Genomic DNA, 26,550 nt, shown 5'->3' on the forward strand with positions numbered 1-26,550 from the left:
TGGGCACCAAGTAGGTGAGGCTGAATTGCTTTCCTAGCTCAGCTCCCCGGGGTCTGCAGCAGAGGGAGGCTTTTCCCAGGCCTAGGGCCAGGAGGCTTTGTGAAGAGCTGCTGGAGTTTGCTTCTGGGCCCAGCTGTGTACAAAACAGCCCACTTGCGTTCCTATGGCCTCTCTTACTGCAGCTAGAAGTTGATTTGATTATGCAAATCTGGAAGATTTATCTGGTCTGCCTGCAACCAGGGGTGCCAGTGGGATTTTCTAGGGAAAGTGTACTGTGGATTGGGTCCTCTGACCCTCTTGCAAAATAGTGCAAAACGTTACCTGTTATTGGTGTCATACAAATAGTTTTGTTTTTACAATCAAGTAATGCTTAAATTTTATGAAATTAATTAATTAAGAATCAGTGCAAACACACATAATAAAATGTCTTGGGACACAGATTGTGAACAAGTGAAACATTGTATTTCCATAATTGAAAAGGCTTAACTTCTAGAACTTCTGTCTGCCACACAGTTGTTCAAGGCACAAGGAGCCTGCTTTCCCTCACTGCCAGCCCTAAACCAAAGCCATAGGGTAAGCCCTTTTTATCACAAATGGGCTTCTTAGTAGACATGTATACCACTGTACTGTAAGTCAGCTATAGATGACTTCTTAATGAGTGCACAACAGGAGACGTACCCAAGCCTCTTGGCAAAATTTTCACATTTTGCCATTTGCAAAGGTGGGTTGTTGTTGTTGTTTTCACATCCATGCATACTTACTGTATTTGCAGAAAGTAACACCACAGGGAAGATGCATCCTAGCTACCAGGAGAAAAGGGTGGGCAAACTACAGAGTTTCTAAGGATCAGAAAGTGAATCACAAGCCAGAAAAGTGTGCTAAAGGAGTGGGAGAAAGAGCAGTTCTTTAAGACACCAGGCAATAGGAATCTCTGGGGTCCTAAACAACCCACTCATCAATCACAGCTCTGACTTCACTCACTGGCTAAAAACCTTGAAAGGCAGAAGCAGCCAGACTGGCTCTTCTTACAGACAGTGTGTAGAAGGGGAACCTACACATCTTGCTGCGTAACTTTATTTCCAGGAGGACTGGAGACTTACTTTTTTCAAAATAGAAATAGAAAGAAAACAGAGTCTGGGGCTGCTGGGGGCACATGGCACCCATGCCCCCTGGGCCCACTTCTGGATCTTGTGGGTGTCCTTTGGAATGTGCATCTTACTGCCGAAAAGCCTTTCAGCCTCTTACAGCACAGCAGGCCTGCACTCCCAGCAAAGGGTGGACTGCGCTGGGTGACGGACTTTGAGCAAGGACACCAGCAGGATCTGAGGCTCATTTAGCCCAACTGTCTTGATGGAAATAGGGCTTTGGCTATTTGACAAGGGAAGCCTAAGGGCAGTGGGGGTGGAATAGAATTACATAATTCACCTGAGCAAGCCCACCTGCAGAGAGGATCACAGCTGGCTTATCAAAGAGCAGCAGCAAGCAAGGACCCCTTTGCTCCCCAAAGGCCAGGCGCTGGCCGGCAGCATTCCTGTGCTGAGGAAATCCACGTAGTACAAGGGCCACTTGTTTCATCAGCACAAGCTTCTCAGCTTGCCAGGCGGGATGGTCTCCTCTCTTCCTCCCAAGTGCAGTTTGGGGGGATCTCCCAGCAACTGCCAGCCAATTTCTGTGGGCACAGCGGGAGAAAGGAGCCCTCATGCTGGCTCTGTTCTGCTCGCAAGACTTGCTAGTTGAATCTTGCCTTGGGATGTGCTTGAGGAAGGGGGCAGCCCAACCATGGAGGCAGCACCAGAGAAGCAGCTTCTGCTAGCTCCCCACCCTCTTTCCCACAAGCGGCCAGGCTGATGGTGCTGAAGCAGGGCATGCATTTGGGTTGGGGGTTCCATGCTGGGGCAGGATGTTGGGTGCAGGTCAAGCAGCTTTTTGGTCCAGAGAAGAGAGGAGCGTCCCCCACAGGGCCTCTTCCTGCCTCTGCCTGCCTTTCCGGAGAGCTGCTTTGCCTCTTCCCAGGGACAAACCATCCAGCTGACTGGAGCTGCAGGCACCTGAGCTGGGCTCCAAGGGAGGCAGGCAGAGCAGCGGAGGCTGCGCAGGATCCCGGCCCTCTTGCCCAGAGAAGAATGGCTGGGAAAGGGCCAGTTCTCAGAAACGGAGGAGGCAACTGTTCCCCAAGAGGCTCATTATATTTTAATATATTAATTGCTATCATCACAGGCACTGGCAAAGCAAGGGGGGGGGGAGAGGTTTGGCACCGCCAGCACCAGGTGCCCAAGGCAGGCAGCTCAGCAGGCTGCAAGCAGCAAACACAACATACATCACAAGAGAGCAGAATCCGCACACGTTGCCTGCCCAGAGCAGCAGGGCACAGCTGAGCAACTCCAAGTGGCGGCGACAGAAGCAGCTTCTGAAGCAGGGGGTTCCTGGGGCCCAGCTCCTTCCCAGTCCAAATGCCAGCAGCTCAGCTGCCCCGTGGCTCCTGACCCTTCCGAGAAGAAGGAGGTCCTGGGACTTCCCTCTTGGCACCCCCAATCTGGGACGGACAGGAGCAGAGGGGGAATCCAGCGGGTGTGGTGGCCAAGCTAAGGCCTCTGGAGCTCTGCTTCCTTCTCGTGGCTCTGAGCCTGCCACCCTCTCCATCGTAAGGGGACGCTGCGGAGCAAGAGGGGCCACCGGGGGCTCTGAGCAAGCCTGCACTTCCTCTGCCACCCCCACCAGCAGAGGGAGATGGGGGGGCTGGTGGAAATGCAACCGTTCCTGAGATTCGCCCTGGCCAGCGCCAACTCTCAGCCCTGCCCAGCTCTTCCTGTTCTTCCGGTGGGGCACCCTCAGGGCTCCTGGTGCCTCCCCCACCCGGCTGCTGCCCTCCAAGCCAGCCTTGGCACAGAGGAGCCCTCCGGCCCACCACGCCCAAGGTGGCTCCTGTCCCTTTTCCAACGGGGCCCACCTGCCCCGGACCACGCTGGCTCAGGAGGGAGGAGGGTGCTGCTTGCGGAAGGCGCTTTCAAGGAAGGCAGCCAGCTTCTCACAGTCGTCCTGGGGGAGAAGAAGAGGCAGGGTCAGCGGGGACTCCCCTCCCGCTCCCCCACGCTGGGCCTCAGTGGCAGCCCCCTTCCTCCTCCCAGTTGGTCCCTAGGGGAGGGTTCTGCCCCAGCACAGCCTGGGGCATTTGCCCCACTGCCTTCCGCCCCAGCTCTTCCATGCCCTTTCTCTCTGCCCCCAACTTCCAGGGAACCCAGCAAGAAATCGAACACAGGGCTGGCTCTGAGCTGGCTCTCGTCCCCCTGCCAGGTGACCTTGGGCCAGTTGCCATCTCTCGCCTGGCTGACAGGGTTGATGCGAGGATGAAATGGGGAGGGGAGCACCGTGTGTGCCGCTTTAAGCTTCTTGGCAAGAAAGGGGGGATAGAAATGTAATAATCAAAATAGATTTGAAAAAGAGGGTGGAGAATTGGCAGTCTGCCTCTGCAGCTTTGCATGTGGCTCAGCAAACCAGCCGCCTGAGAAACAGTTTTTATCCAAATGCGATTTTGGTTTTAAACACAGTGTAAGGTAGTCTCTGTGGGAGTATATTGTATTTAATTATGGGGTATCAGAGTTTTTAGGGGGTTAACCAGGCTGGGATAGCTGGGATAGCAGGCTTGTTGGTTTTTGAATGTCTGGTGTAGATTTTTTCAATTTCGTTGTTCTCTTCTATGGGACAATAACAATAAAGATTATCGTATCGTATCATAAACTGAGTTTGAGAGGGTAGCCCTGGAAGAGGAGGGCCTTCCGGGTTGGTGCCTCCGGCAATGGCGGAATTCCTCTGATCGGGAGGAACTTGCCCCGTGGGAATTTGGGTCTGTACCGCCACGGCAAAGGCGGAGACCCGTAAAAATCACAGGCGGGAGAAGCCCGTGAACGTGGGATTCAGCGGGCACCTTTTGCGCCTCCCCTACTCGCGGGGAAACCCGGTTTCGGGGATCCGGAGCGACGTGTGGTGAGTGGCGTGGTGCTTCGAATCATCTGCTTCTTCCACGGAGTGAAGCCACATAGCTGTTGCCGGAGAGCACTGACTTTTTCCTGTGGACAATTTGACTCTAAAGTAATTACCCGTGAGTAGAGCTGAAGTGGGAGAATTGGATTTTTAAACGTTTAATTTGGTATCGAAACGGGGAGGTTCAATACAGGAAGTCCGCCTCCCCCTTTTGTAAATAAACTAAAGCAATGAGGCTGCAAGCTGAAGTCTTGGAAAGCCTTTTGTAAAAGACTAAATCTCCATCGGCAAAGAACTAAACCCCCCCTTTGGAGACAGGAGAAGAGGGGGGGGAAGTGGTGGACTGAATATGCCTGTAGGAGAGAGTCAAGAGAGTTAAAATACCGCCGCTCTGACCCTGGAAACGGGCTGCTAGCAGGATTGATGTCTTTTGGAATGTTCATTGACAGCGTTTAGAACTTTCGTTGACAGGTAGCCAAACAAGAGAATACATTGTTTCTACTGTCTCCGGCTGTTCTTAAAAGAAAAAAAAGGGAGTAAAAGTAACTGAAAACTGAAACTAACTTTGGATTATTGGAACTGTGTTTAAAAGAGGATTTTACTGACTAATACAAATAGAAACTGTTTTCCCCTAGTGGAAGCTTTTGAAATTGGTTGCTTTACAGGAGCTGGGCTAGGGGAATTTCCAGCTGCAAGATAAAAAATTGTGAGACTCTGGAATTGACCTGAATCTCTTATGTGTTATGGCAAATGGGAAGGAAAAAACAGACGGAATGTCGACAGAAGAGGCCTTAGCGGTCGCATTACTGAAAATAAACGATTCGCTGGAACAGCTTCACAAGAAAACAGACGTGATAAATGTGAAAGTGGATGCTGCAAATATTAAAATAGACTTAATTGTAGAAAGTTTAAGTAATCTGGGACAAAAGGTGAATACAAATACAGAAACCATCCAGAAATTGATACAGGAATCTACTCTGATACGGCAAACTGCGGATGAAGTCAGGGAGAAAAGCCTTGCTGCTGAATGTAAAGCAATACAACTGGAGAGAGAGAGAGTTCCATCCATACAAGGACAACTTGATGAAGATAAGCTGACATTTGTTATGATTGAATTAAAAGAAAAACAGATGAATTTGAGGACCAGAGCCCTACCTGAGGAAAAGGAAAGTTTGACAGAGTTTCAGGAGGAGACAGGACTAACATCGGTTGAGAAAGAGAGGTTTTTGGGGGTCAGTATGCGAATCTATTCAAGGATAACTGTGAAGGACGTTGGATTGAAGAGAAGGGGGATTTGGAAATATGGACAAATCTGAAGTTGTTATTGTTGGGCCGAGTTGCTGTGGTGGGGATGAGGATTGCTGTGTTGTCGGGGATGCTGCTTTTGTTTCAAACATTGCAAGCTTTGGATGGGATGGGTTGTTTCAGGAGGTGGCAGAGGGATGTTTCTAGATTTGTTTGGCAGGGCAGGAAGCCTCGAGTAAAATTTAAGAAATTGACGGATGCCAAAGAAGGAGGTGGACTTGCCCTGCCAGACCCCTAAACTTTGTTGTGAACCATCTGCTTTTTGCTGGCTGAGAGAATGGCTGCTTCTTGAAAGCACTGAAGTGTTGGATAATGGCAGATGAAGTTGATGGACTATATGGAATTGGCGGAAATGACTGGCAAGATCCAAGACCAGGGAGAAGAGTCGGTGGAAGAAGGCTGGAAAAAGTTTAAAGACTATTTATAGAAATATTGTAAAATTAATGAATGTTAGAAGAATGTTGGAATGAAGTTATATGGCTTTAGTAGAAATGTTATAAGGAATTAAGTATAAATAGATTAATAGAAAATTAAAGGAAAAAATAAGGCAAGAATGTGTTAAGATAATTATAGGATAGAAAACAGAGGAAGATGGAAAGGAATTGCTGAAACAATTAATAGAAGTGGAATACAAAAAGGGAGGTGTGAGGAGGTCGTTGGAAATAAGTGAATGAAAGATAAGATAGTGAAAATGTTGGAGGTGTTTTTAAATTGTTTTTGTTTGTTTTTGTTTTTGTTTTGTTTTGTTAGGTTAATGTGTTATGTAGTGTTTTTGTATTGTATTTGTATTGTTCTTTTTCTTTTCTTTTTTTGTTTGTAGTGTTGTGTTGTAACTGTTCGAAAAGTAATAAATATCATTTTAAAAAAAGGAAGAGGAGGGCCTTTTGGTACCCCCCATGTCAGCTGACTGAGGGGGATCAGGAAGGCAGGTGCCCACAGCCCAGCAGGGGTGGGGGCTGGAGGTGGGGCTGTCGCCCTCCGGGAATTGTTGATCCACAACCCCCACTGTAGCCACTGGCCACGCTGGGTAGGGAGGGGCAGAGGCTACGCAGAAAAAGGCACACAAAGAGAAAGGGGAGAAGAAAGAAAGAAAGAAAGAAAGAAAGAAAGAAAGAAAGAAAGAAAGAGAGAGAAAGCGCTTGTGGAACTTGACAGCTTGGATTATTTTCCTAGGCAGACAGAACTGGCTGAAAAATGCAGTCCCACCTGTTTTTCACCTGCTTAATCCCTGGGAGGAGCAGGACCAGAGCTCTTGCCTCAAACAAACCTTCCTTTTCTCTCTCATTTGCCTCCCTCCCCCCCTTTCACCAGGGGGTGGGCCCTGAAGAAGCTCACCGGGCTGATGAATCCATAGTGCACAAGCTCCACAGCCAAGTCCTTGGGATTGTCATCTGAGGAGGAGAGGAGGAGGAGGAGGAGCTGCTGAAGGGGGGGCACCAAAGGGCCGGAGGGCCGGCTGGTATTTCAAGCCTCGTGGCCGTGAGTGAGAGGCGAAAGGAAGACTGGCGTGGGGAGGGACCCCCACAAAGCATGGGAGGCACAGCTGACCCCAGGCCAACAAAGCAGCCCCCCAAGGCCATGGCTGTGCCACTGGGAGCCCTCCGCCAATGTCTCGGGTCCAAGAACCAGGCAACTGTGAGGGGTGGGTACCGGGGAGGCCACCTGCCCTGGGGGAATGGGGTCCACTCACTTGGCAGCAGGTCGTAGCTCAGCTGGCGGTGAAGTTTGTCTTCCAGGACCAGAAGGAGCGTGAGCTGGGAGGACACACATGGAGAGTGTATGGGGGGGGAGCTCTTGAGGGAGAACCTTCCCCCCCCCCTGTGTGAGAAAGGGAGGCTGGCTGACGGCACCTGCAGGGCACCCACAGAGCTGCCGCCTCTCCTCTGCCCCACAGCCAGGGCTCCCTCCTGCCCTCTTCCCAGCCCTGCCCAGGAAGGGGGGGGGGAACGTACCCGCCATTGCCTCTTCTCCTCGCTCCACTCCATGCCGCACTGCATCTGCACCACCTGGGGGGGAGGCAGGGACACTCCTCAGGAGGGGGCTCCTTGGCCCCCACCCCACGCTGGAGGGAAGGCTGGGGAAGGGGGTTCCCTGTGGGTGCTGAGGCCAGAGCCTGGGGGGCTCCACTGAGCCTACACTGGTTTCCCCCAGGGATGCAGGCTGGGGACTTTCCAAGCCCCCCAGCCCAAAGATGCCCTTGGGGGGCTGAGGTCAGGATATTGCGCATGTGGAGCAGACCCTCTGGCCGCTCCGTTGCAACTCTGCAAGGGCTGCTCTTACCTTTCTGGTCTCCACATCAAAGGGCTCTGGCGTGGGCGTCTTGGCCTTCTGAGGGTCCTCGGGGGGCTGGGATGTCGATCTGGGGAGCGTGTGGGGGCGGGTAGCAGCAAAGTTCATCAGGGGATAAATGCCGTTCCTGGAGTGAAAGGAGAGAAAGACAGTCTCGCTAGGAGCATCAGCTCCATGGACCCCACAGCCCGGTGGAGACTGGCAGCCAGAGCCCAAGAGGGGAGGGGGAGGGGGGCTCTGGGGCTCAGCCCCCTAAGAGAGCAGCAGCTTGGCTTCTTCATCCATCCGTCTGCCTCACCCCCCATTCCTGGAAGGGGGGGGGGCAGGCAAAAAGCAGGGCTGCTCCTCTGCAGTCCCAGAACGCAAGGGAGCTGCACCCTTGGAATCCTGCTGTGGGGCATGAAGGGGGCAGGGGGTCCTGCACAGACCCACATGTGCAGCCCATGCACAGACTCACCTCACATCCTCCAGGAACTTGTCCAGCTCCAGGAAGGAAACTTCTGAGTATCTAAAGGGAAGAAAAGGAATGAGTTGCTGGCTGGCTGGGGGTGGGGTGGGGGTTCCCTTCGCCCAGCCCCACCCATTTCCCTGGCTGCCCACCTCCACTGCACAGGCGGGCGACCCTCTCGCTGGATCTCTGCCATGACGATGCTGAGGTCCAGCTGCTTGGTTTTCTCTTCCACCACATTCTCAGGCCACAGGTCTGCAAGAATCAGGCAGGCAGGGCTGGTTGGGGCTGAAGCAGGATGGCCTGGCCGGGGGGGCGCCCTTCCCAGCTGCCCCCACTCCCACCCCCCAACTCACACTGGTTGCTGATGAAGCAGTGAGCGGCCAGGAGCTTCAGGGAGTGGACCTCAAAGAGGACGCGGTGGAAAAGGAGGTTGTGAGCCGTAGGACGCCGGTCCGGGTTCAGGAGGAGGCAGCCCAGGATGAACTCCTGCAAGGACACAGGGGCAGCGGGGGATGGGGTCTTAGGGGAAGCCAGGCTCAGCACCAGCCTCCTGCCAAGAGAGCCGGGCACCACAGCCAAGAGGCCGGCCAGGAAAAGCCACAGATCAGTGGCCACAGTGTCCAGGCAGAGCAGGAGAAAGGGCAGGGAGCGCAGAAGTGGGCAGCTGAGACGCTGCCAGGGAATTGCCACGTGGGACACACATTGCCCCCCCCCCGAGGACCTGCCTTGCCTCCTGGGAGCTTCCTGGCTCTGGCCCCTGAGGCCCTGCTTGACCCAGACCTGGGATTGCCAAAGGGGCTGAAGCATCTCTGCGTGGAGGTGGCTGGGCTCTGTCTCCACAGCTGGAGGCAGAGGGGCTTCTCAATTCCAGTGGGCGGAAACCATGGGGCAGGGGGCAGCAAACTTTTTCAGCAGGGGGCCGGTCCACTGTCCCTCAGACCTTGTGGGGGGCCAAACTATATTTTGAAGGGGGGGAGGAATGAATTCCTATGCCCCACAAATAACCTAGAGATGCATTTTAAATAAAAGGACACATTCTACTCATGTAAAAACATGCTGATTCCTGGACTGTCCGCGGGCTGGATTTAGAAGGTGATTGGGCTGGATCCGGCCTCTGGGCCCCCCATGCCATAGGGGGACAGAACCCTGCTTGCAGGTTTCCCACAATGGGCACCAGGTTGGCCACCGTGAGAAGAGGATGCTGGACTAGATGAGCCCCTTTGGCCTGATCCAGCAGGCTCTTCCTCTGCAGTAAAGCTGCCCACCTCCCCCGCAGCCATGGGGTGTCCCAATCCTTTCACGCTGGCCTGGTTCAGGCGTGTCCAACAGGTAGATCATGATCTACTGGTAGATCACGGCATGTTCCTGGTTGATTGTGGTTGACCTCTGGCCCCTCAGCCATCTCCTTTGTTGTTGTTGTTTAGTCGTTTAGTCGTGTCCGACTCTTCGTGACCCCACGGACCAGAGCACGCCAGGCCCTCCTGTCTTCCACCGCCTCCCGCAGTTTGGTCAGGCTCATGTTTGTAGCTTCAAGAACACTGTCCAACCATCTTGTCCTCTGTCGTCCCCTTCTCCTTGTGCCCTAAATCTTTCCCTCAACTTCACGATCTGTCCTTCCAGTGAGCACTCAGGGCTGATTTCCTTCAGAATGGAGAGGTTGGATCTTCTTGCAGTCCATGGGACTCTCAAGAGTCTCCTCCAGCACCAGAATTCAAAAGCATCCATTCTTCGGCGATCAGCCTTCTTGATGGTCCAGCTCTCACTTCCATACATCACTACTGGGAAAACCATGGCTTTAACTATACGGACCTTTGTTGGTAAGGTGATGTCTCTGCTTTTTAAGATGCTGCCTAGGTTTGCCATCGCCTTTCTCCCAAGGAGCAGGAGTCTTTTAATTTCATGACTGCTGTCACCATCTGCAGTGATCATGGAGCCCAAAAAAGTAAAATCTCTCACTGCCTCCATTTCTTCCCCTTCTGTTTGCCAGGAGGTGATGGGACCAGTGGCCATGATCTTCGTTTTTTTGATGTTGAGCTTCAGACCATATTTTGCGCTCTCCTTTTTCACCCTCATTAAAAGGTTCTTTAATTCCTCCTCACTTTCTGCCATCAAGGTTGTGTCATCTGCATATCTGAGGTTGTTGATATTTCTTCCGGCAATCTTAATTCCGGCTCGGGATTCATCCAGTCCAGCCTTTCGCATGATGAATTCTGCATATAAGTTAAATAACCAGGGAGACACTATACAGCCTTGTCGTACTCCTTTCCCAATTTTGAACCAATCAGTTGTTCCATATCCAGTTCTAACTGTAGCTTCTTGTCCCACATAGAGATTTCTCAGGAGACAGATGAGGTGATCAGGCACTCCCATTTCTTTAAGAACTTGCCATAGTTTGCTGTGGTCGACACAGTCAAAGGCTTTTGCATAGTCAATGAAGCAGAAGTAGATGTCTTTCTGGAACTCTCTAGCTTTCTCCATAATCCTGCGCATGTTTGCAATTTGGTCTCTGGTTCCTCTGCACCTTCGAAATCCAGCTTGCACTTCTGGGAGTTCTCGGTCCACATACTGCTTAAGCCTGCCTTGTAGAATTTTAAGCATAACCTTGCTAGCGTGTGAAATGAGTGCAATTGCGTGGTAGTTGGAGCATTCTTTGGCACTGCCCTTCTTTGGGATTGGGATGTAGACTGATCTTCTCCAATCCTCTGGCCACTGCTGAGTTTTCCAAATTTGCTGGCATATTGAGTGTAGCACCTTGACAGCATCATCTTTTAAAATTTTAAATAGTACAGCTGGAATATCATCACTTCCACTGGCCTTGTTATTAGCAGTGCTTTCTAAGGCCCATTTGACTTCACTCTCCAGGATGTCTGGCTCAAGGTCAGCAACCACACTACCTGGGGTGTACGAGACATCCATTTCTTTCTGGTATAATTCATCTGTGTATTCTTGCCACCTCTTCTTGATGTCTTCTGCTTCTGTTAGGTCCTTTCCACTTTTGTCTTTTATTATGGTAATCTTTGTACGAAATGTTCCTTTCATATCTCCAATTTTCTTAAACAGATCTCTGGTTTTTCCCATTCTGTTGTTTTCCTCTATTTCTTTGCATTACTCGTTTAAGAAGGCCTTCTTGTCTCTCCTTGCTATTTTTTGGAAATCTGCATTCAATTTCCTGTATGTTTTACTATCTCCCTCGCGTTTTGCTTGCCTTCTCTCCCCCGCTATTTGTAAGGCCTCATTGGACAGCCATTTTGCTTTCTTGCATTTCCTTTTCATTGGGATGGTTTTAGTTGCTGCCTCCTGTATAATGCTACGAGCCTCCATCCATAGTTCTTCAGGCACTCTGTCCACCAAATCTAAATCCTTAAACCTGTTCCTCACTTCCACTGTGTAGTCATAAGGGATTTGACTTAGATTGTATCTTACCGGCCCAGTGGTTTTTCCTACTTTCTTCAGTTTAAGCTTGAATTTTGCTATAAGAAGCTGATGATCTGAGCCACAGTCAGCTCCAGGTCTTGTTTTTGCTGACTGTATAGAGCTTCTCCATCTTTGGCTGCAGAGAATATAATCAATCTGATTTCGATGCTGCCCATCTGGTGATGTCCATGTGTAGATTCGTCTCTTGTGTTGTTGGAAAAGCGTGTTTGTGATGACCAGCTTGTTCTCTTGACAGAACTCTATTAGCCTTTGCCCTGCTTCGTTTTGATCTCCAAGGCCAAACTTGCCAGTTGTTCCTTTTATCTCTTGATTCCCTACTTTAGCATTCCAATCCCCTATAATGAGAAGAACATCCTTCTTTGGTGTCACTTCTATAAGGTCTTGTAAGTCTTCATAGAATTGGTCTATTTCAGTTTCTTCAGCACCAGTGGTTGGTGCATAAACTTGGATTACTGTGATGTTAAAAGGTCTGCCTTGGATTCGTATCGAGATCATTCTATCATTTTTGAGATTGCATCCCAGTACAGCTTTCGCCACTCTTTTGTTGACTATGAGGGCCACTCCATTTTTTTACGGGATTCTTGCCCACAGTAGTAGATATGATGGTCATCCGAACTGAATTCGCCCATTCCCGTCCATTTTAGTTCACTGATGCCCAGGATGTCAATATTTATTCTTGCCATCTCATTTTTGACCACATCCAACTTACCAAGGTTCATGGTTCTTACATTCCAGGTTCCTATGCAATATTTTTCTTTACAGCATTGGAGTTTCCTTTCGCTTCCAGGCATATCCGCAACTGAGCGTCCTTTCGGCTTTGGCCCAGCCGCTTCATCAGCTCTGAATCTACTTGTACTTGTCCTCCGCTCTTCCTCAGTAGCATGTTGGATGCCTTCCGACCTGAGGGGCTCATCTTCCAGCGTCATAACTTTTATATGCCTGTTGCCTTTGTCCATGGAGTTTTCTTGGCAGGGATACTGGAGTGGCTTGCTGGTTCCTCCTCCAGGTGGATCACGTTTGGTCAAAACTCTCCACTATGACCTGTCCATCTTGGGTGCCCTGCTCGGCGTAGTTCATAGCTTCTCTGAGTTATTCAAGCCCCTTTGCCACGGCAAGGCAGTGATGCATGAAGGCAGTAATCAAGGCAGTGATTACAAAAAAGCAAAAAAAACCACCCCAACTTTGGCTTCCTAAAAAAAGCCCCACAACTTTGGGTAGATCACTGCCAGCCTTTTTACGACAATGGGAAGATCACTGCCAGTTTTTTTATACTGTGAGTAGATCGCAGTCTATTGGGAGTTGGACGTCTCTGACCTAGTTCATGCATCACACTCAGCCCAGCGATGGCTTGGCAGGGAGAAGGCGCAAGCTCCATCTGTCCATCTGTCCGTCCATCCTGGTGCCGCCAGCACAGGCCCCAGACGCCCAGCACAGCCCTCCAGCTGGAGCCAAGGCTTGTTCCTCCTTTGCTACTCCTGGGTTGCTGGGAAGCCAGATTCCCCTGTAATGTCCAGAGGTGTCCGGGCTTTGCCACAGCAGCAGGACTTGGGGAGCAGCGAGGCAGGCCTCACTTTCATGCTGCTCACCTGCCTGGCAGCATTCACCCTCAGAGAAAGGGCAGTGGGGTGTTCCAGGCGTCTACAATGGGGCTGGGGGCAGGGGGTTGCCACAGCCACCAGACGGGCAGGCAGCCTGATCCCCTGCTGTGCCACCCGTGTGGGGAGGTGGCCAAGCAGCTTTTCTCACCCGCATGATGGGGTCATCCAGAGAATGCCTTGCCCGCTCAATTGCCTCCTCCGACACGTAGGTGTCCCCATTGGACTGGATCTCCAGCACCGCCATCTGTGGGGAGAAGCAGAGGGGAGGGGGCAAGGGGGTGCAGCTGGGGCAGAATGAAAGGGGCAGCACGGCTGGCAGCAGCCCTTTTGCCAGAAGACAGTGCCTGGCCCTGGCAAGGAGCCCCCTGCTGAAGAGGTGGTGGATGTGGGGAAGGGAGCCACCCCCCACCCCCCGAGGGCAGGGTCATCAGGACCCCTGGGTGGCCATCCGCACGCCCCAGCTTCCCTACCTCCAGAGCGCACATCCCAAAGGAGAAGATGTCCACAGCCGTCCCATCCGCCACGTCTGAAAAAGCAAGCACAACCAGACCCAGCTGGCCAAAGCCCCGCCTCCAGGGAAGCCCCGCCTCCAGGGAAGCCCCGCCTCCAGGGAAGCCCCGCCCACCCTCCAGCGGGCTCTTGCACCACTACTCACGCCCGTACTCCGGGGGGAAGAAGTGCAGGTTGCGCTGCTCCTCCCTCTCTGCACGGATGGGGCTGCGGAGCTCAGGCGGGATGGCTGTAGGAGGGCGAGAAGGGAGAGGAAGGCTGGAGCATCCAGGGCAGATACAAGGATTAAACTATGGAACTCCCTCCTGCAGGAGCCAGTGGCAGCCACCAGCGTGGAGGCCTTGAAAAAAGAGGTTGCACAACTTCACAGAGAAGAGGGCCATCGATGGCTGCAGCCACCATGGCTCGGCTCTGCCTTCCACAGCCGGAGGCAGCGATGCTTCTGAAGGGCTTACCGTAAGTGACAGCACATGGAGTGTCCAGAGGGGCCCATCCTCCCCCAGGCAGCAGGTTGCGAGAGATCCCACAGCCTCCAGGAATGGACTGGGGCCAGAACAGAGGTTGGGGACCCCCCCAACACACACACACTCCATTGCCCCCAAAGCCCAAGTGACCCAGAGAAGGTCCTCACGAGGAAGCAATCCAGCACTCCTGGAACTTAAGGTGGCTGTGCTGCCTCTGGTCAAACACAAGACCTGGAGCCCTGAAGAATGCGGAGGAAAACCCGCCTGCCGCTCCCTATGAAACAGGGCAGGGAATACATTTGGGGGGCAAGAGGAAGAGGCAGCACTTACCCTTTGCAAAGACTCTGTGCCAAACTGCAGGGAGAGAACAGGGAGGGAGAGTTACTGAAAAGCAAGTGCTTCTGTGAAGCAGCAGAGGAGAGGCTTTCAAATGTAGCCTTGAGGCCCCTGCCTGGCCACTGGGGGGAGCTGTGGGGCCGGACTAGGTCCTCCCATGTCAGTTTGCTCCACGGGTAGCAAAAGCGGTTCTTTGCCCACCCCCCCAGGGGGGTCCCTCCTGCCAAGGCCCGGGACCTGCTCCGTACCTGACCCGATCTTGATGAGCCCATTGTGCTGGATGAAGATGGTGTCACTGGTGAGGTTCCCATGGATGATGGGGGGGTCGCAAGAGTGCAGGTAGCTGCGAGAGGAAGAGAGTCGAGGGGCATTGGACTGCTTCTCCCCACAGAGAGGGTGGGGCTGAGGCACTGCGGGGGGAGCAGCAGCAGCAGCAGCGGAGGCTCACCTGAGGGCCGAGAGGATCTGAGTGCACCAGCGCTTCCAAGCCTGTTGTGTTTTTTGGTGGGGGGAGCAATGAGAGATCAAGTCAGCTCGGGAGACACCCTCCCCCCGCCACCACATCGACTCAGTGCCTTTTTCGCTCAACAGGAGCAGCTTTCACCTGGACAGGGCAGCCGCTTGCCCCGAATCCACCTTCACCCACCCATCGGGGGGCCCCGGTCAGCCTGAGGGGAGTAGCTTTCTTCAGAGGACGATCTCTCTTGCCTGACCTGCTGCTCCTGTTGCAAGGGTTCCTCTGGCTCTCCCCCAGCCCCCCCACCTGCCCTTGTGCCACACCTGTCGCCCTGGGGGACAAACTGGAGCATCCCTGCAGGGGCCTGGGGGAAGTGGGGCCTGGGGGGCAGGGCAGGGGTCCTACCCGGGCATTCATAGCCTTGTGGTTCTTCTTGGTCTTCTTGAGGAACTGCTTCAGGCTTCCGGAGGAGACATACTCTGTGATGAAGATCACCTGGTGGGGGGGACCAGGTGGGTGAACCTGAGGGGTTGACCTGATGCCCCAGGAAGCACCTCAGGCACCACATTTCCCACAGCAGCCCCAAGGGGGAGAGGCTCCTCCATGGGCAAGGTCTGGAAATGGGCACCCAAAGACAAACCCAGCCCCCAACAGAAAGAGGGTTCTAGAAATCCTCCCTTCCGCCGGGCTCTTTCTATCCTTAGGATCCTGCCCTGGACCTGCTACCTTTCTTTCTGGGCACCAGCCAGGTGGCTCTTTCGTACACAATGGCTTTGCCGAAACCTGGAATGGGCACCAGACTTTGGATGTGTGGGGCTCCCCTCCACTCTGGCACGACCAAGTGAGGCTCTCCGTCACCTGGCAGGAGGGTCTTGCCAAGTCAGCCCTGCGCTGGCAGCCTCAGCAGCTGCTGCCGCTCCAGCTGAGATGGGAGACACTGCCAGGATTGAACCCAAGGCTTCCCATCTGGAAAGCAGTTCCTCTGCCCCTGAGACCCCTACACAAGCCCACCTCCCCAATGGTGGTCACCCTCAACCCGTTTCCCCACTCAGGGTTAGGTCTGGGCCCGTATCGTGGAGGGGGCGTATCCCTGGGGCTGGGGGCAGCCCTGCCAAGCCTCCATGGGGGGCCCCTGCCTCACCTGGGCCTTGATTTCCTTCACATCCAGCCAGTACTTGTGGACCTTCACGATGTTGGGGTGGTCAACGACAACCAGCTGCTCAAACATGGTCTTGATCTTCTCCTGTTGCCAGAGGAAGTGGGCAGGGAGGGGAGACTCAGCCATGGGGAACAAGCTGGGGGTCTGGAGCTGGGCAGGGGGAAGCACCGCCTTCTTTGGGGAAGAGTGCTTGGTGTGCACCACCCCCAAGGTCTAGGGGGTTGCCAGCCTCACCTCATGAGCTTTGAAGGCCGCCTTGTCCGTGAACTGCAGCTCGTTCCACACGACCTCCACGCCTTCCTCTGTGTCCATGGCCAGGAAGGTGCTCTGCAGTCCAGGCATGTTGCCCTGGTTGACCTGCGGGGAGAGATGCAGCTACAGCGCGCAAGAGGCTCAGAGTGGCTGCGGGACGTGGGCCCTGCCCCCCCAGAGCACAGTGGAGTCACGGCCCCAGGCAAGCACTGGGAGACTGCTGCAATGCGTTGCGCATGGGGCTGCCTTTGGAGACAGTTTGGAATCTGGCTAGTGCAGAAGGCAGGGCTCTGTGGCTGATGGGAGCAAGGAGGAGCAGATCTGTTTGCAGCAGGGGATGTGGGCTATTGCTTCATTTTTGTTTTTGTTTTGTATTTTGTGTTATTTGTCTTGTATTTTTATGTTGTGAACTGCCCTGTTATCTATGAATGGTGGTGAACAACAACAACAACAACAACATTTAACACTGTTTCTTGTGGAAACCACTCTGGCCTAATTCAAAGTGATGCTTTCAGCCCTTTAAACCTCCCACGGCTCCTGACTCCTAACCCCAGAGGACTGTCTCTCTGCACATTTACCTGCCTAGCCCCAGAGATCCTCACCTGAGCCCCTTCTGGGTGTGCCATCACCTGAGAGAGCTAAAGGAGCAGCAAAGTGATCTGGGGTGGATCGACTCCCCCATGAAAGAAGGTTGAAGTATTTGGGACTTTTAAGTTTAGAGAAAGGGGAGGAAGGGGCAGCATGAGAGCAGCCTCTGAAAGGATGCCTGGCACAAAGGAAGTGGAGAGAGGAAAGGTTTTCCTCCCCGTCGTAGCGCTGGAACTCCGGGACATTCAGTGAAGCTGAATGCTGGAAGATTCAGGACAGATCAAAGAAAGTCCTCCTTCCTGCAGCCCAGAGTCCAGCTGTGGAACTCTCTCCCACGGGAGGCCGGCATGGCCACCAACTTGGAGGCCTTCAAAACAGGATTGGACAACCCCCCAGAGGACAGGGCTAGTGGAGGCCCCCAGTCCTAATAGCCAAGCTCTGCAATTCTCCTGAATGCCCCTTGCGGGAAAGCGCAGCAGAAGAGAGTTGCTTTGGAGCCTGGATCCTGCCTGCAGGTTTCCTACAACAAGCATCTGGTTGGCCACTGTGAGAACAGGATGCTGGACTAGATGGGCCACTGGCCTGATCCTGCTGGCTGTTTCTGTCCTCAGGGCTGGTGAGGAGAGAATGGGCCTTTTCTGCAGCAGCTTCCCAGCTAGAAAATGCCCCGTCCCCAGGAGACCCAGCTGCCTCCAGCTTGTCTTATCTTCAGTACCATGCAAATCTGTCTTTGCCTTTCTGGGCAGCACCAGCGACTGGATGCGTTTATTTTGGTTATGTCTTAATATGTTCATGTATTTTCTTCTGCTTCGTTGTATTTTATTCTTCTAAATTGTTGTGGGACCATCTGTTGTGGGAAGCTATTAATAACTTTGCTAAGCTAACCCCCATGATCAAAGGCAGCATATTTCCGAATACAAGGAAGGGTGTGCATGTGTGTGTGTGTGGGGGGGGGTCTATTGGGCTCCTGTCCTGCTACTCAGCCTCTGTGGGGGGCACAGGGGCTGATGGGGATGGGGCAGGAGGCACATTTTCCCAGCCGGGCAGGCAAAGGAATGTGGGATATCTTTTAGTAAACAAACACTGAGATTCCCAGGATGCTGGGGGGGGAATGTAGCCAGTGGTTCCCTGGGGGGAAGAGAGATCGCCATGGCCCCCCAATTGGCCAAGCTACCTGCGCCCAGACCCAGCACATCTCCTTGGCAGAAATGGGGGGGGGGGGAAACAAGGCCCCGGTTGTTGCTAGGCAAGGGCAAAAGGCAGCCTGCTAGCACAGCCCTGGGCTCTGTCCTGCTCTCCTGCCTGGCTGGCCACTCCTGCCTCAGGGGAAGTTGAGGCAGAGGGCTGGCGCCTGGACACGGGACCGAGGGTATGCCCTGCAGGGGGCTGTGCCAACCCCTCGGCCCTTGGGCACCTGCCCCCTTGCTGTGGGGCCTCCGACAGCAGCAGACGCTGGCAGGGGGGGGGGGAGGCAAGAGCTGGCCCAGCACCTGCTGAAAGGCAGGATTGTTTGTGGCCCAGAGAGGACACCCTGTCCCGTCCGCCTGCCAGGCCGTGGGGCATCAGCAGACGTCTGCCTTGGCAGGCCAGGAGGGACAAAGGCCTCCAGCCACAGCACCAGCCCGAGTTCATTAAGAGGGGAAGATGGAGCCGTCCTGGCAGCCGCGCCTCATGGCCCAGTTCCTGCCAGGGGAACAAAGAGGCCCCATTGTCCCCATCCTCCCCCTCCCCACGCCTGGCCACCTGCCTCCCCCCAGGCCAAGGAGTGGGGTTGCCAGGGCCAGAAACCAGCCGCCTTCACCCTGGGGTGGCTCCGCTGCTGGCTGCCCGGCTAGCTGGCATGGGAACCCCCTCTGTCAAAGGCCCAGAAAGGTGTGCCTGGGATGACACACTGGGGCAACTTGCAAGAACAGGGCACCCCTCACATGGGCACCGTGCCAAGGAGGCCCACCAAGAGGGAAGGGGGTCTCAGAGGCAGCGTCTGCCAGGAAGGACCCGGCCTGCCCCCTGGCCAAAGTGCAGAGGAAGCCACAGTTGGGCCAGTGGCCAAGCCCAACCAGGGAAGGCCTCGGACCCCAGTGCCCATTGCCACTGAAACAGGTTGCAATCCACCCACCTTCCCCACAGGCGCCACCCTCTTGCCAGTCTCTTAGATGGGACTGCAAAAGGGGCAGCCAAAGTGGACGTGAAACTAACTCCCCCCCCAAAAAAAAAGTCTTATTGAAGGTCTGTGTCCCCCCACAAGAGGCCAAGGGGGAGTGACTCACGCCAGAGCCAGTCTTTGTGGCACCTTTTTATTAAGCAAACCCAGGGCAGGGTCCCTGGGAGCAGAAGCCCAAAAAGGACTGGGGGGGGAGCAACACACAGGCATTTCTTCATCCAACAGCCCCCACCATTGTTGTGCGGAAAAGGCTGAGGCTGCTTTGCTGGTGCAAAAGGGTTCATTGCTCTTTCACCTCTGGCTCTGTGGCCGGGGGGGGCATGCCAGGACACGGGTGGCATCACTGAGAAGAGGAGGAGCAACGGGCAAGGGGGGGGAGAGAAAGAAATCAGGGCAGAGAGAGGGGACAGCTCAAAGCAGAGGAAGCGCGCTTTGCAGAGAAACACACAGGCGCAATAGGGGTTGAAGGTTTTTTAAGGCAGGGCAGGTCCCTGTCCCCAGAAGTTTACAGTCTAAATTTCAATGGGGCAGAGAAATACAACAGCCTCCTGGACTAGCTCCCTGAGAAGAGAGGGGCCTGGAAAGAGGGTGTCCTGGTCCGTGTGGGGAGGCCACTTCCAGGCACTGGGGGTTCCTGCTGGGCACCTGAGCTGCTGCCCTGGGTTGGGGTTACAGGCTGAGGGGGTCACCCAGGGATTTGCAGTTCTGTGGTCTCAATGAGCAGGTGCCACCCAACTCTGTCTCTTCTTTCGTTGTCCTGCTAAGGCAGGCATCCCCAACCTGTGGCCCCCAGATGTTTTGGCCCACAACTGCCATGATCCCTAGCTAACAGGACCAGTGATCAGGGGTGATGGGAATTGTAGTTCAAAACATCTGGAGGGCCGAAGGTTGGGGATGCCTGTGCTAAGGCATCTGGGGAGGTCCTGATCTGACATTGGGAGGTGGCAAATAAGTCAAAAGCCAACGCAGACCTGGCACAGGTGCTGGTGGAGCAGGAATGGGGACCCCACCTGTACTGGATGAGGCTGCCCCTCCCCAGGAACCACAGGTACACAACCTTGAGGATTTCTCTTGACCAGGGTGGGGCAACTTTATGACTGGGGGCCACATTCCCTCCTGGCAACCTTCCAGGGGCCACATGTAAATGGGGGTGGAGCAACAGGTGGAGCAGCAGCCACACTAAGGTTTGGCGTTTCTGCACAATGACATCTCCATCCTGGCAGGCAAGCAGCACTGGCGCAGCCCAAGGACCCAGCTCAGCTGGGCAAAAGCACTGCAGGAGCCCAGTGAAGGGCATGGACTGGGAAGAGGGTCCAGAGCCAGAGAGAGGCCAGAGGAGCACATTGGCCCACAGGTCATGAGAAGAGCCTGGCTGATGGATCTGGCCACTGTCCAGCATCCTGTTCTCTCAGTGGCCAGTCAGATGCTCCAGTTGGAGCCCCAAATGCAAGACCTGAGTGCAAGGGCACTCTCCCCACACATCCCATAAAGCCCTGCTCAGAGATGTACTGCCTCTCACCATAGAGACGGAGTTGCCATCCATCTGAGACACCCCCCCCCTTGAGCCTGCAGGAGGAGAGCTCAGCAGAGCCCAGGAGGGCCTTTGCCTAACAGACTGGTGTGCTCACACTGCCTCTTCCGGAAGGATTCAGGGCTTGCCATGGCAAGACGGACACACCTTTGTTGCATCCCATCTGGGGGGCTGCCATGCACCTTCACTGCGCTGCCCCAGAGGCTACAGGGGGCCCAGAATGCAGCCACATATGGGGGCCAAGTGACCTCCCCACTCCACTTTCACTGGGGGGGGCACAATTCAAAGTGTTAATGATGAGCTTTAAAGTCCTAAATGGCTCAAGACTGGGGTATCTGACCTTCTTGCCGCCCGCCCTGGTATCCCCTGAACCGCCCCTGAAATGCTCTCTGCTAGGAAGCAGGAAGGAGCCGGTCTTTCCTCTGGCTCTGGAGCTCCTGCTAAAGGAAGACCACCCTTTTGTGCCCCCCTCCCCTTAAGCAAGTAAAAACCTTCCTTTTGCAGAAGGTTTTTGGGTTTGCAAGTGGTTGATTTATTGCATACGTTTTACTCTGCTGATTTGGAATAACTTCAGCTGCTGGTACTCGATTGCTGCATTAACTGCTCTTTTTATTGGTCCTGAAAAACCAAGATTGGCTCCCAGGAAAGCCCTAAATGGCCTCAGCCCAGTATACCTGAAGGAGCGTCTCCACCCCCATCATTCTGCCCGGACACTGAGGTCCAGCTCCGAGGGCCTTCTGGTGGTTCCATCACTGCGAGAAGCCAAGTTACAGGGAACCAGGCAGAGGGACTTCTCGGTGGTGGTGCCCGCCCTGTAAAACGCCCTCCCATCAGATGTCAAGGAAATAAACAACTATATGACTTTTAGAAGACATCTGAAGGCAGCCCTGTATCAGGAACTTTTTAATGTCTGATGTTCTACAAAAAAAATTATATGTACTGTAAGTGGCCCAGAGTGGCTGGAGAAACCCAACCAGACGGGCAGGGTACAAATAATAAAATTGTTGTTATTATTAATGTTTATGGAAAGGGGACTTGAAAGGGTTGAATGGTGGTTTGATTTTGTTGCAGCCATCTTGAGCTTTTGATGAGGAAAGGCAGAGGACAACCGGTTTAAATGAATGAAGGGTGGGGAGGCACTGCAAGGACAGAACCTGGGCAAGCTGGGCAAATTCATTTCCTGGGGGGGAGGATGGCGGGGGTCCAGACGGGAGCCTGATGTTTCAGGGAGGGATTGGAAAGGAGGCAGGCAGCATCACACAGACACCCTGGGGGGCAGCCGCAGCCGGGGGGGGGGAGGAGGGTCAGTGGCCAGAGGCAGGTTTTGGGAGACCTCCTCTTTCACAGCCTTCCAGGAGGCAAGTGGGGGGGGGGAGGCAACAGCTCTTTCCCACTGGCTCTGCAGCTGACTTTCAGTGGCTGGCTTTGCATTGGCTGTTGATATAACTGAAGCCATTTTGGTTTCCAGCCCTGCTTATAACTTTGGTGTGCAGTTTATAAATGTTTTAATTTGAATTTTCATGAGCTTCATTTTTTTATCATTGATTGCCTTGAGCAACATTCTGTTGGGAAGGCGTGAGATCAATGTCCTTAACAACCACCCTCTCGGGGGAAGGATGCCTGACAACTGCTACAAGAACATCGTGCTGATGCTGGTGAGAAATTCCTCGGGCAAAAGCCCTGACTCAAGGCAGCTTACAAGAAGAAAAAATACTAACAACATAACAAAAGTGGTCATAAACAATAAACGAAATACTAAAAAGTACATAACCAAACTGAACATTTTCCACATAAATCACAAGATACAAAATAAAGATACAAAAAACCAACAGCAACAACCCTGACAACAGCAGAAACCCAAACAGCACCCCAGCCCATGAGTCTGTTCAGCAGCCTCCGCTTTCGTAGTTGGAGTCAGTCTGAACTCCATCCTCCCAGGCCAGGTGGAGAAACAGCCAGCAAGGCTGGGAGCAGGTTCACCAAAACTCACAACCAAGATAGTCTCTGGCCTCTTCAGAGGCTGGAGGTGCTTCCTTTCTGCTCCCCCCCCCATCCCAGGCAGCCAATGAGGAGCGAGAGGGCTTGGCTCATCAGCCAACAAGATGCTGCAGGGCCATCTGGCTGGGTACCACAGCTGCTCTGGAGAAGCTGTAGCCATGGCAACTGCATTGCGAGACCCAGGAGGCAAACAGGACCAGGCATGTGGAAGCCTTGCGACAGCATAAGATTGAGCTGCAAGAGAGGCAGCTGCCAAGGGGGGGCGCTGCTCCTGGGCCTTTAAGGGTCATTTTGTGAGGGGACACTATTGCAAAGAAAGTCCCTTGAAGTCCCTTTTGCAAAAGGCGCTGGAGATCCCCCCCCCCAAGACTACATGAGACCACGAGGGCCTCCGCACCACGACTCCATTTCCCTCCTCTCTACCTCTGCTGCCTTCCTCAGACACGCAGTCAGGCCACAATCCAGGAAGCAAAGCCTGCACCCAAAGCTGCCAAGGAGGCCCTCCCTGGGTCCCACCACCCAGCCAGGCACGTTGGGCGGGAACAGGGGAGAGGGCCTTCTCGGGGGTGGCTGCTCACCCACAACTCTGGGACCTTGGAAGCCAGAGGGGCACCCTCCCTGCACTCCTTCCACAGGAGATGAAGACGGTTTTATTTTGACTGTTCCTTAAGGAAAGGGCTGGTCCTGCGGTGTTCATATTCTAATGATGCTTTAGTGGTTCTTTTTATGTTCATATTGTTTAATTGTACTAATGTTTAATTGTTGTTAAATTATTGCTTTCCCCCCTATATTTTAGCTGCTTGTATTTTATCTGTAATATGCTCTGAGACCCTGCAGGGGAAGAAGGCAATAATAATAATAATAATAATAATAATAATAATAATAATAATAATTCCTCAACAGGCCTCATTCCAGAGCAAAGTGGAGCAGGCTGGGCAGGCAGGCAGCAGGTCTGGAGGGGCTGAAGGCCGAACTGAAGGCCAAAGCCCCCTCCCCCCTCCTCTAAGCCTGGCACAGCAGGAGGCCCTGATAAGCCAGCCCAGAGCCCAGGTCTGCTGCAAGATAAGCAGCTGTTCTGCAGAGGTCACCTGTGGGCCTCCTGGCTTGCACAAGCACCCACTCCCTCCACCCATGGCACCCACCCCTGCTTATTCTAGGATCGTCCACCGAGGAGCAGAAGTGGAGGGCGGCTGGCAGGAGGCAAAGCGGAGAGGGAGAGAGGGGCAGGCCAGACCCACAGCTTGTTCTAGGCATTTTTTTCATGAATGGCATATATTGCTTGAGTATATATATATATATATATATATATATTAAAAAACCCTCCAAGCTTCCCGTTCTCTACACTGATATTTTCTTTCAGAAGACAGGGATCACAAATCTGGCCCTGTGGGGCTCCAGAAGTCTGCCCCAGCCCCAGAGGGAGTAGCCCCAGAGGGTCACCAGCACATCTAGGCTTGTCCCCAGAAGCCAGAGCGAGGGGCCCAATGAGTGGGCCAGGCTCCTGAGGCAGCTTTGGCAATGGTGGTCACCCCCATGAGGGAGAAGCCCCCCTGGGCAGGAGGTGGGTCATGGCAGGGACTGTGGGCACTTCAGCTCTTGGTGCCAGTGGCATCAGCCAGGCCAGTGGCAGGCGGTTCCATAAACCCGTTTTGTGCCAATGGAAGCCTGAAGCTGCCAAGGCTTTGCAAACAGTGGAGGTGGGGAGGTCAGCACAGAAGAAATCGCCCTGCCTTGCCTAGGATGCGCCAGCCTGTGTTTGCATTCTGCCAGCAAAGGCCTTGGCTCCTGAGACCCTTTGGACTGTGGCAGCCACTCTGTGCGCAGAGGCCCGGGAACGAGTGACCAGGAGGGCAAGAGCCTCTCTGGCACTGGGCAGAGCTAAGAGCAGGAGCCTCGCCCTGTGCCTCAGAGCGGCAGCGAGGCCACCTGGGCAGGATCCTCTTCCCTGGCACTCGGAGAGCGCGGCAATGGCAGGGTCCCAGCAGCCCCCCCGCTGCAGAGCGATCCTGAGACAGGCACTAGGGGAGGGCAGAAAGGAGACCCCGGAAGAGGAGAGAGAGCTCAGTCCTGGTCAGCTGGCCAGCAGAAACACAGACAAAATCTCAGGTGTGTCTCTGGGCGAGTGCAGAGTGCGGCTCAGGGAGCCACATTCCCAGGCAGGTTAAGCCACGCTGAGCCTCTCACAGTTTTCCAGGCTCTGCTCTGACTGGTTCAGGGGCGGCAGCACAAAGAGGAGCCCCCCCCCCGCAATGTTGGCAGAGGGAGGCATGATGGGGCTTGTGGCGATAAGGAGGAGGGGGTCACACTGCCTGCCTGCCTGCCTGCTGTGGGGCAGGCCTAGCCTAGGAGGACGTGAGATTGCCTGCACTGAGCAAACAGATCCCACCAGAGCCCCTCTTCCCAGCTGCTCTGTGCTGAATACTGTGCAACCAGCTGGCTCCCGGCTGCCCCCACTACAGTGGCATAGCGTGGGGGGTGCAGGGGGGCCCGGCCGCACCGAGCGCAACATCTGGGGGGGTGCACTCGCACTCGCAGCTCTCTGCCCCCTGCTAAAATCCACGGGTTAGGGGGCGCAAATTACTTGCCTTGCCCCGGGTGCTGACAACCCACGCTACGCCACTGCCCACTATCGTGGCTGGGGGCCCATGGGGCAGGACCCCCAACACTGGGCAGGCAGGCCTCCCTGGGAGCCTCCCCTGAAGGTAAACATGGGCCTTATCAGGAGCAGGAGCACCAGAGGCGCCTGGGGGAAGGGCAATGGAGGGGGGGCTCTGCACCCCTGTGATGAAGGTGGGTCCTCTGCCAGGGGGAGGGCGCCCCTTCTCCAAATGGAGGGGGACTCGGAGGCTTCCTTCTGATCTTGTCGCCTTTAGACGGGTCCTGACAAGGAGAGATTGGTTCAGGTAGGCAGGGACCCAGTCAAAGACATGCTCTGTCTGCGGGCAACAGGAGGGAACTGTCTTCTGAATATGGGGCGAAGCGGGGCTGGCTAAGGGGGGCGCAAGAGCCAGGAGGGCAGAGCCCACTGCCGCCCCCAGGACTCTGCCTCGCCCTGTCGGAGGGGGATTGAGCTGCGCTGCCTCCCGGCCCCACTTCGCTTCTGGGGCGCCACATCCAGATAAGCAGCCCACGAGAGGCCGGGACAAGCGCCCGAGCGAAAGCACCGGGCCCGCCTGGGACCCCTCTCCCCGGCTCCGCACCGGGGCTGCCCCGCTCCCTGTTTTGCAGGAACCCCGCGGGCTCCCCCTCGAGGCGAGAGGCGCGGAGGGGAGGCGACTGCGAGGGGCTCCGACGGGTCCCGGGAGCCCCGCTCTGCTGCCGCCCCTCGTGCGCCCACCTCGCCGGGTTGGCGCGGAGACCAAGCGAGCCAGAAGAGCGACGCCCGCCGAGGCAAGGGGGGAGTCGGGCAGGGAGGCACGCTCGCCCGGCACCGAGGAAGCCCGGCTCGGCCTCCGTCCTGCCCGGTGCCCGCTGCAGGATGCGGGGCAGCCCGGGCGCGCCGGAAGCGCAGCGCAGACCCTCGGGGCGCCCCTCCTGCCGCTCGAGGGGGCGGCCAGGGGACCCCGCGGCCCGCTGTCTCCGGGAGCTGCCCGCCCTCGGCTCCGCCGCCGCTACCTGCTCCTTGCGCTTCTGCCAGCGGCCGCAGGGACTCTCCTCCAGCACCTCGCTCTCGTCCTCGCTCTCCTCCTGCGACGCCGCCGACACCGGCGCCGCCGCCTCCGCCTCCGCCGCGCCCGACATGCCGCCCGGAGGACGGACGCGCCGCTGGCGCAGCTGCAGCCTCCCTCCCGCCGCTGCCCGGCCGCCGCTCCGCCGCCTCCGCCGCCCGAGCCCCCGCTGCCGGGGCGGGCCCGGCTCAGCTCCGCCCGCCGCTCCGCCTCCCCGCCGCCGCTCCCGGCGCGGAAGGCGCGGCTGTCGCTGCGGCTCGGGAAGCCGCCCCGGGTCCCAGCGCCGGCCTCGGCCGCCGGGATCTGCGCTGCCCTTGGGCGCCCCACCGAGGCCTCCGGGTCCTGGCGGCGGCAGGCGCCGGCCCGGCCC

At 55.2% G+C, this 26,550-nt stretch overlaps 1 protein-coding gene and 1 long non-coding RNA gene across 2 annotated transcripts; both read right to left on the bottom strand.

Moving 5' to 3' along the window:
• Positions 1-440: 440 nt before the first annotated feature.
• On the bottom strand, positions 441-1,184 carry LOC128416924 (uncharacterized). Its single transcript, XR_008331358.1, has 2 exons — positions 665-1,184; positions 441-626 (listed from the first exon to the last, which is right to left on the bottom strand). It is a non-coding gene; the product is annotated as an uncharacterized LOC128416924 (long non-coding RNA).
• A 983-nt stretch (positions 1,185-2,167) lies between these two features.
• On the bottom strand, positions 2,168-26,306 carry NRBP2 (nuclear receptor binding protein 2). Its single transcript, XM_053395000.1, has 18 exons — positions 26,128-26,306; positions 16,217-16,339; positions 15,965-16,066; positions 15,229-15,318; positions 14,815-14,855; positions 14,615-14,709; positions 14,361-14,384; positions 13,712-13,795; positions 13,527-13,582; positions 13,205-13,300; positions 8,377-8,509; positions 8,173-8,275; positions 8,030-8,080; positions 7,564-7,699; positions 7,236-7,289; positions 6,974-7,037; positions 6,619-6,674; positions 2,168-3,036 (listed from the first exon to the last, which is right to left on the bottom strand). Exons 1-18 carry the CDS (start codon positions 26,251-26,253, stop codon positions 2,968-2,970), a joined length of 1,503 nt encoding a protein of 500 aa, XP_053250975.1. The 5' UTR covers positions 26,254-26,306; the 3' UTR covers positions 2,168-2,967.
• Between the last annotated feature and the right edge of the window lie 244 nt (positions 26,307-26,550).

Source organism: Podarcis raffonei, chromosome 7 (assembly GCF_027172205.1).
Source record: "Podarcis raffonei isolate rPodRaf1 chromosome 7, rPodRaf1.pri, whole genome shotgun sequence".
NCBI classification, from domain to species: Eukaryota; Metazoa; Chordata; class Lepidosauria; order Squamata; family Lacertidae; genus Podarcis; species Podarcis raffonei.